We start from the raw sequence: 10141 nt of genomic DNA, 5'->3' as shown, positions 1-10141 counted from the left end.
GAATACAGCATTAGAAGTGGAAAAAAAATGAAATTAACAATACTGGAAAACTGATAAGATATTAATAAGCGATAAATAATGTATTGATTGGTATGTAAAATGTAAAGATTTCCAGGCCTGTATATCCAATCCAATTTGTAAAATTTGTGAACCAGTGATCTATTGTTAGAAATAATATTGACATATACTGCAAAGCCCTCGAAACCCCTGCAATATTTCAAATTTCTATCCAACAGACATTGAATACCTTCCAATTTCATTCATCTCCCTCCAGTATACTTGTAAACAATTACCGGGCATGTCTCAAATACTGGCACCAAACTTGAGGAATTCCCTTGCACAAAGGATGACTTCACTAGCCATTCCCTGCGCTTGTACATAATTATCTCAGTCATTTCAATTGGACGTATTTAAAGAGTGACTTTGTTTTAAAAATCATTAAAATTAGTCTTCCAGTACATCGGAACTACTGGACTTTTTCTGACCCATCGCCCCTATACCCTAACAGGAATTTTGTAGTCTATGGACCCAGTATTATTGTCCTCATCATCATCATCATCGTCAATCATCATTATTAACTTTTCATAGTTTTGTAGGGAAAAACTAGTGGTGGATTCAAGGGAGGACCACTACTATAATCTTGAGCAATGAAGCTTGAAAACAATTAAAAAGACCAAATGGCGACTTTTCTCTAGTGGAAGCCATCTACTCCTTTTACACTGCAAGCAAAATTCCGGACGTAACCCGGGATTTTCCAATACCTGTGTAAAAATCTCCCGAGTCACTGGTTAGCGTAAACATCAAAAAGTCCTACTCGGGTTGCAAAACTTTCCGGGATGGACGTGCGGGACACATTCAGCGTAAGACAACCTGGGAGTCGCCAGTGTAAACAGCACCGAATTTGATTCCGGAATTAGGCCTTACCTGGTGCCTGCTGCAGCAGTGGTCAGGTAGGCCTAAACTTTGCTAACGGGCTAGGCCTAGACATTTGTCAAATGAAACCCTCTACGTTCCAGTATAGACATGATATCAAAACTGCTGGTTTAATTCGCATAATTTAAAAACAATCATACATTGCTTCAATATAGACAATTTATTGTGGCTTCGTGATGATTACCATCGCAACAAAAACTGAGGGCGGTATTTGAACTCGGGTTCATTGCCAGCGTAAAATGTGAGCAACTCGGGATCAACCCGGATTTTTCGTTCGATGTCAATGGGAAATGCACCTGGAATCACTCCGGAAGTAACTTTGGCAGTGTAAAAGGGGTATAGTCACAATTTGATTTGCTTTAGGACTACTTTTAGACTAACTTTTCTCGAAGATTATCATTTGATCCTTTTTAACTAGTATTGGTGTATTCTCCCACATCTCAACAGTGGGTGGTTTAAACAATTATGTCAAAGGTGAAACTGAAGCCTTTTTTTAATGCAATATGCAATTACTTGCCATCCAGTTGATACTGTAGTCTACATATTTCTCGAAGTTTATCATCTGTTCCTTTTCTACTAGTTTACTGGTGTATTCTCCAACAGTCTCAGTGTTGGATGGTTTAAAAAAGTACAGTATTTGACTCGAAAAATTCAAAAAACAGTTTGGTGGAGTTTGGGTCTTTGTGGAGCAAGACACTCATTTGATGGTAGGTTCTACTGCTATTAGTGTATTCTCCAACAGTTGCAATGTTGGGTTTTTAAAATGAACCTTTATTTCCTGTGTCAAAAAGAGTACCAGTAGTTCAAAAAAAGTAGTTCCTTTTACATCTCTTCAGTTCGTCTTTGTGGGGCAGGACACTCATTTGGTGATAGGTTCTACTAGTTGCTGTGTTCTCCAACAGTTACTAATGGCTGAAATTGACTTCTGATGGTGCCACTGTATGCCCCTATCATCTCAAATCACAGACTAAAAAAGCCACTGTTCTACATGGAATATTAAGTGAATTATGTTTAATATTAAAATTTGGCTTCCATTTTGGCGACCATCTTGGATTTGTGAAATCACTAATGGCTGAAACTGACTTCTGATGGTGCCACTGTATGCCCCTATCATCTCAAATTATAGATTAAAAAAAGCCACTGTTCTATATGGAATATTAGGGAGTTATGGTCAACACTAAAATGTGATGGCCATTTTGGCAGCCACCTTGGACTTCTGCAACAGTTAATGGCTGAAATTTGACTTTTAATGGTGCCACAGTATGCCTGACACGAAAAATCAAAGAATAGACTCAAAAACTGTTGTTCTATGTGGAATATTGGGAAGTTATGGCAAATATCAAAATTTGGCGGCCGTTTTGCCAGCCATATTGGATTTGGAGGCTTTCCAGTAATTATTTAGCTTGGCATTGAGTAGATTTGTATTCAGCACACCTCAAAACCCCCAAAAAGCTTGTATGCCATAGATTAACACAATTTGCCTTCAGAATTCATATGTTTGGAAAATTGACCCAGTCTATTAGCTTAGCTCTGATGTTTTTCTCCATTAACTCACATACAATAGATGTCAAACTGACAGATCTGTAGTTTTCTGGTGAACATTTCTTCCCTTTTATGAATATAGGAATTACTATAGCTTCTTTCCACGACCTTGGAATATTACCTTCCTAAATTAAATTTTGTAAATATATGGTGTAGTGGTATACTAATTTGTAATGCAACTCTCTTAATTCTCTAGAATGTAAACCGTCTGGACCTGCAGACTTGTTAATGTCCAAATCAGAAAGCAGTCTGTCAATTACACCTACTTCAAATTCCACATTCAATCTTCAGATGCTCTTTTATTAATGGTTGGAACTGAACATAAATCTTCATCCGTGAACACACTGCCAAAAAATTTGTTTAAGACATCCGCCTTCTCTTGATCAGATTTTGTCAGGTTTCCATCATGTTTCACTAAGTTTGGAAGGTCCCCTTTTGATTTTGTTTGACTTTTAACATTGCTCCAAAAACTCTTAGCATTCAGCTTAATCTCTTTCGGCTAGGTTATTTTTGAATTTTGCTTTGGCTTCCTTGACTGAATGGGTTGCAATATTCCTTTTAACTGTATGATTATTCCAATTTTCTACACTTCTGTCCTTTTAAAGATACTTATTCCAACTCTTGTGTTTCTGTCTGATATTTTCCTAACAAATTTGTTTATCCATTGTGGTCTGCGTTTATTAAAATTAAGCTTCCTCAATGGTATAAATGTTTCTAAATAGCTCCCACACTTCCATTCCATTCCAAATTTGATAGTTCAACCTCCCAGTACATTTCAAGCATTTTTTCCATCATACCCTTGTAGTCTCCATGATAATAACTTCTTGCAGGCTCACTAGATTCCGAGACAATATTCTCTACCAATACCTTAGATTGAATCACTACGTGATCACTTTTACCAATAGGTGAACATAACTGAATATTTGAAATTAGGTCATAGTCACTCGTAAAAACTAAATCAAGGGTATTTGGTGTTTGGCCATCACGGTATCTTGTAGGATCCTGGACTAATTGGTTTAGAAACAAGTCACTGGTACAAATCTAAAAAAAATTGACTTCCAACAGAGACTCCTAATTCTACCCCTTATCTTTTCCAGTTAATTTCTCCATAGTTGAAATCTCCAATAACAACACACTGCTCATTACGACTGCAAAATTTTTCAAGCTTTCTACATAGTTTTCGGTTGTTGATATCTTGGCTAGATGGGCTCCTATACACACATCCCTATTAGCAGAGTCTCCATGCCTAAGTATATCTTAACCCAAACTGACTCCTCGAAATTTTTGTTGTCCTCAATTGAGGACCCTGATAAACCATTTTTTAAATATAGTGCTATCCCTCTTCCCGTAATATCTGTATATGGAACAAATAGCTGGTAGCCTTCAAATTGAAACTCATTAAGATTTAACCCATCCGGCTTTCTTTTAGGGTATACTGTATGCTATTACAGATGGTCTTTGAGTGCAAATTCTAGCACGAAGTTCATTTCTTTTATTAATCAACGAATCACAATTGGTGTAAAAAACTGAAATATGTTTTTTCTTCTCAGATACTTTTGCTGGTGCAGTTGCAGTACTCGCACGCATGGTGCATAAACTACTAGGTGCGTGCAATTTCTGTTGCTATGTACGAAAATATTGTTTAACAATCCTACCATGTCTGAATTGTTAAATTTTCCTCCTAAGAATTAGTTCTCTGTCAAGGTATTCTTTAAAGTCTTATATTCTTCACGTTCAATTTTTGTTTTGTCTCTTGTAACACACATGTCATCATGTAGTTTAACTTCTTTTCTGCGGATGCTCATTAATATATCATCACACTCATCAGGATTGCCCATAACAATTTTTGAAGGTCGAGGCATATTGTCCTCTTTCACTTTCCCTAGTCTATACATTGTTTTAAATTTAAATTTTTCTTTAGTAGACGATATTCAGAATCTCATTAATCATCTTTGCATCATATTCTTTTCTTTGTTCAGGAGCTTTGCTTGTTGACTATGTTAGTCCAAACAAAATAAGATTATCTTTTCCCTTTCATTAACTTCAGTTAATATTTCATGGTCATTTTTATGACATGCACCACCATCGCTTTACCGACCTTATCATCAACAGCCATTATTTTTCTCTCCAAGTCATGTTTCCAAACATTCACGTCTTCCCTTAACCCAATCAGGTTAGTTTCTATTTTCTCTTGTTGTTCACGAAGATTAACTTATCCCAACAACATATTTCTGACCGATGCATTACAAATTCTACAGTATCAGTGAATAAACTCAGTTTCACCCTCATCTAAATAGAGCTTATCAGAAATGTTTTGTCATGTGCAGTGATGCCAGTAGTTACAAAGTTTACATTCCAGGGCTTTATCATCGTCAAATACCTCTTTAAAGCAGCTGGCACATAAGTTGGTATCCTTAGTATCTTTTCTAGCACTACTATTCTTAGTTTTTTGTTTTTTTGTACTCACACTTGTCTTCCTGGAGGTTGCCATCCCTGCCACACACACTGCAGGGCTAGGCCTAAGCCTATCAATCAGAATCCGTAAAAATCAAGTTTAATTAAACCTCACTCTGCCAAGGTTATTGCTAGCTGGAAATCAACAGACATTTAACTTGAAGATTATTGCTATTTGAAAAAGGTTTGATATAAAAAACCAATAAATAATCCAATCTAATTCAACAGAGTTTAAGAGAAAAACAGAAACACAGCTACCACCTTGAAGCACACCCCACGAACATTGATCAACTTGATCAACCAGTAGCCGAACATTTCAATTTAGCTGGTCATTCAATTTCAAATTTCAGAGTGATTGCAATAGACCATAATGCCAATTGGAGCGACAAAAATCGCAAGAGATCACTGGGAACTTTTACTTAAAACCACCACACCATTTGGACTCGATATTAGGAACGTTCTCCCAGTACACTTAATTTAAACCAATGGCATTCCAAATTATTCTGGATTAATCACTTGGCTTATTCATTGAGGCATGCCTCTAAAGTTTAGTTTTGGCCTTCCTGTTTACTTGTTTAGGCTGTTTATTCTAATCCCACCTAGCCTATTGTTTCTAATCATGCTTCCATGAAATTCTCACTTTATACTATCTGGCTTTTTCAACCCTCACTCACTCGCCACTGAGGAAGGACTAGTGTGTCAATCTGACAAGGGAAGCCTAGGCAGACATAACATACAAGAAATGAGCTTAAATTCTAAGTTTAACAAACTTAAAATTCTCACTGGTAACTGATATTAAGCCTACTTATTTAGTCTGGTCGTTTTACTATGTACCGGGAAAAAATTGTAAGCTTTTTTGGTATCAATACTGTATATGTTGTTATTTTCGCGTACATAATTTCTTGACATTTTCGCGTGTTGGTATTTTCGCGGACGCCATTTTAACAAAATGTTACATTTTAGATGTACTGTACTGTAGTGTAGCTACGATCACAATCTTTTTTGTTGTACGGAAGACTTAAAAACGATGCATAGACTAGGCACTGTACTAGTAGTAGTAGGGCATAGTAGTACTGTCTCTAGTAGGGCTCTTAGTAGTTATTTTTGTAGGCCTGTACAGTCGGTAAAAAAAGGAATTGTTTTTTCCAGGTCTCAAACTACGCCCGCGCTGAACATGCTAAATGCGGCGTGGCGTAATCCATCACACGCTACAGCTGTGCTACCCGAGATTTCCGACCTATAACGGGGTTTCCCCTTTCATTCGGTTTGTTGTTTACAGTACTTCCTGTAATTTGAAATTTCGCGAAATTCGTGAAAATTAAACCCTCGCGTAAATAACAACTTATACAGTATATGCACATTGGTGTCCTCTTTAACATGCGAAAACTCCTCTTCGCCAATTCTAATTTTAACAGATATTAATTAATGAATGATTAAGGATTATAATAAACTAAATCATTTTAGGGTTAACTATTCGAAAAATAAATCAAAAATCTGAGTATTTTTCAGTTTTACGCTGACTTAACTTTATAGTCGAACCAGTCAATCTTTAGACAAAATTATAATGAACACAGAAGTAATTTTAACATAAATATTTTACGGAATCCGTTCCTGAAATATACAAATAATAACATACCAAAAGCCCGAAAAAATCTAATCAGGGGAACATTGTTCACTATAAAGATATTTAATGGGTTAAAATCAAACGTTTTATTGCACAACTGCTCTGCTGAAGCGTATAAATGCATGTCGTTGCCAAGTTGTTGCTAACGAAAAAATGTGAATTATAGAGTAATACGCCCGTCCGCGATCCAGATGCGGGGAACACATAGGTTTGTCGCGTCAAAGGGATCTGTTGCCAAGTGATCTCCTTCTCAATAATACCTCCATAGTTTAACCTTCCCGACAACTGTCGGAGACTGTCGCCGATAGGGTGAGCAATTGTATGGAAACCGAGCATGGTTTAATCCAGCTTGGTAAATGGTTTTGTACCAGGTAGTCTGCAGGCCAAGACAAAAAATTTATATAGCATTCATATTTTTTTGGTCGTGGTAGCGCAAGCAAGTAAAGTGCGACTACAGGTGATATCTTAAGTAGTTCAACTTTATGTATATATTATAATTATGCTTATATGGTATTTTTTCTGATTGACCTATTTAATTCAATTTTTTTTTGGTAATAGCCGAATTGTTAGTAAAATTTAATTTAGAGAATGAATAAAAAAGAATCATAACTACAATAAGCTGCTATTCTATGCTGTTGTTCTTGTTTCACTGCTTTTGGCAAACTGGGTTTCGGCAAACTGGGATTCACGGTTTTTGATTCGGCAATCTTGCACTTGGCAAACTGGGTTTCAACAATCTGCCCTAGATCCTTTCCTACACACTAGAAGCTTATTCGTCTGAATCCTTGCGCTGCCAGGGCGTTGTTCATAGATTTCACAGATCTCTGTTGAACAGTCTAGCACATCTACACCCCCACCCACCTTAATGATTTGTATCCTAGAGCCACCACTCTGCTTTATCAAAAGATCATTATTTTAACCCCTTCCATATATTTTAATAAAGTCGTGTGACTGGATCTCTTTCCAGTGGTTCTAGCAGCCCCTAGCATCATCCACTAACGCTCTAGCCGTGGACAAGGTCAGTCACCCCTTCTTTCTCCAGCAAATACTGGCACCACCTCTTTGCCAGACTACCTAGTAAAAAATCTGTTACTAGGAGTATGTGGCTCATTGGTTCGGCCGATCCCCCCTTTCGAGCAAGCCTTCTCTTAAAAACCAATTCCCTACTTGTATTAAAATAGGATCGAAATGATGATAAAGAATGAAATCAGCTACTAATAGTAAGTGGTAAAGGAAATAAATAAATTAATAATCACCTACAATTATACTTATGTACACTTATGTACAACAGAGAGGGCAAACTGGGTTTCAGCAAACTGAGTTTAGGCAAACCGGGTTGTCATGATTCAGTTTACTGGAATCGGCAAAATGGGTTTCACTATTTCAGCAAAATGGCCATGAACTAGGCAAATTACAGTAGTTTCGGTTAACTGGGTTTCGACAAACTGGGTTTCGACAAATTTGGGCTTTTAAAGCTGTTTTCATACGTCTTGAAGCTAATTATGATTATACCACAGAACTAAAAGAAGAAAAAATGTTTTGTCAAATAAGCCGTGCCCAAAGGGGGAGGGAAATACAGTGCCGTTGGAAAGAGCTGTCCTTCCTTGTCCGGGATAAAAAAAAAAAGAATTCGTAGAGAATGTATACAGAATGCACAACTTTAAAATTGATTAAATAAGCCTTTCAAATCCTTGTCAACAGAGTTTTGGGCTGAGTCTGGCCACGCCTATTTCCATCAGGAAGATTGGCCTTCTCAAGAACAACACCCCACCCATGTCAGAGATACCGGGACCCCCGCCATCAAGGAAAAGGGGATGGGTTTTGCCAGACAAGGGGTCGATATCTCTGATGGAAAGGCTAATCTTCTTGGCAGAAGCCCAGGTGGGCGGGGCCAATGGCAGCCAAGAACCCCAGTGGCAGATCCGGAAATTTGAAATAGAGGAGATTTATGGTGGGAAGAGTCTAGACTACCCCAGCCCCAACATGATTGATGGGGCTGCATGATTACGGCACCTCTAGATGGCCGGAAATGGCACTGTCAGATGTATAATGTAGATTTTTTTATAGATTTAATAATTTATTTTTGGTGGGGAGGAAGCGGTGGCCAGCTGGGCCTCCTTGAATTCGCCACTGAACCCTTCAGGGTTAGGGCGAGACTACTGAAACTCTGACTATTTAGGGATTTAAAAGGCTTATTGAATTGATTCCAGAGCTACATTTTCTGTAAAACTTACATAGGTTTTTCTTCTTCCCGACAGAGAGTAGGGGAAATTACTGTCCCCTGGCCCAGATTTAGCGCCATGCCATTACAAATCCTCCTTTTGAGCAAAACCCTTTGATCAACCAAACTAAACCAACTTGCATTAAATACTATCAAAACGATGACATTTACGGTACCATTTACATGCTGGACTTCATTCATTTGCACTCCCCTCACCATTGAACCCCTTCCTCTGAACCCCATAATTTGGTGTATATGTTCCTCCTGGCTCTCCTAGATACCTTATATGGATTCCTGGCTACAAGCCTTTTCAAACATTTTTCTCAAAATATGCAGGTCTATGCTCAAAGTATTATCTTATCTGTGAGAAATCATTGAAGTTTAACTGAAAATAGGGGGCTTCAGTAAAACGGCTACAGCTTTTTTTCCCTAAGGATGATTGAAGAGGAGTTTTTGCATATTAAAGCAGACATCCGTGTACATCGATTGATACCAAAAAAACAATTTTTTCCCAGTACTAGTAGCCCATGATTTTGACCTAAATCGACCAGACTAATTGTATTTGTAAAGATTGGCTAGGCCCTAGGCCTATATTCTAATATTTAATATTGACAAAAAACACACATTTGATTTCCTGCTTTCTCAATAATGACGATGTTAAATACATTGCGGCCGAACTGGTTAGCGGCCGAAATGGATGGCCTTATACACAGTAGATATCCAGCACTGCAGGTTAGAGAGGCCAGCTTAGGGCCTACTGTACCTAGTAGGCCTAACCACTACTAATTAGTACTACTGTAGGCATAACCTACCTAGGCATAATAGACGAATAGTCCTATCTATAGTAGGTCTAGCCTAGGCCTAGGGTAGGCCCTAGCCTACTAGTACTACTACTAGTACAGGCCTAGCCTAGTAGGGCCTAGCTAGGCCAAGACACATGACAGGATCACAAAAGCTAACAACATTACCCAGTTTCTAGATCTTCTTGGGCCATGGTGTTTTCTACCTCGTTTCCCCATTTTATCCCTCTTTTGCCTAACAAGTATAGGCCCAATTAGATGAAAAACTGCTTTACTACAGAAGTAAAACCGTCCACATGTAACAAACATGAACGCATGGACAATCTTTGATTATTATTGTCACAAGAGCGCCGCCAATATCGCTTGGTTCCCGGCCATAACACATACAGATACAAGATATTCAGTTTTGTAAGAAACAGAAATTTGTCTAGGCCTATCATTTCCAGTAAGAAGTATTTGGCACCAACTAAAGGAAATTGGTAGTCAGAATTAAAATACCAATACATACATATTACATAAAACTAAAAAAAAAAATACGTAGACGTGAAAAAATACACAAACATAAAA

The 10141-nt window shown here is 37.8% G+C and overlaps 1 protein-coding gene across 2 annotated transcripts in view; it reads right to left on the bottom strand.

Moving 5' to 3' along the window:
• Positions 1–9911, bottom strand: part of LOC117122301 (RNA cytosine-C(5)-methyltransferase NSUN2-like) — a 47963-nt gene extending 38052 nt beyond the window's left edge. Inside the window, exon 1 of one of the 2 annotated variants that reach the window (XM_033267846.1) lies at positions 9743–9911. In XM_033267846.1, the coding sequence (XP_033123737.1) occupies positions 9743–9883 (141 nt within the window). In that variant the 5' untranslated portion in view covers positions 9884–9911. Of the gene's footprint in view, positions 1–4942; positions 4982–9742 lie in introns of those variants that run through there. The other variant, XM_033267847.1, reaches the window with a different exon arrangement.
• Between the last annotated feature and the right edge of the window lie 230 nt (positions 9912–10141).

The sequence above is a fragment of the Anneissia japonica genome, unplaced genomic scaffold (assembly GCF_011630105.1).
Source record: "Anneissia japonica isolate Jap-2015-1 unplaced genomic scaffold, ASM1163010v1 scaffold288246_len349457_cov184, whole genome shotgun sequence".
Lineage (NCBI taxonomy): Eukaryota > Metazoa > Echinodermata > Crinoidea > Comatulida > Comatulidae > Anneissia > Anneissia japonica.
The sequence above is the reverse complement of the archived record's forward strand: the minus strand, read 5'-3'. Positions and strand labels throughout refer to the sequence as shown.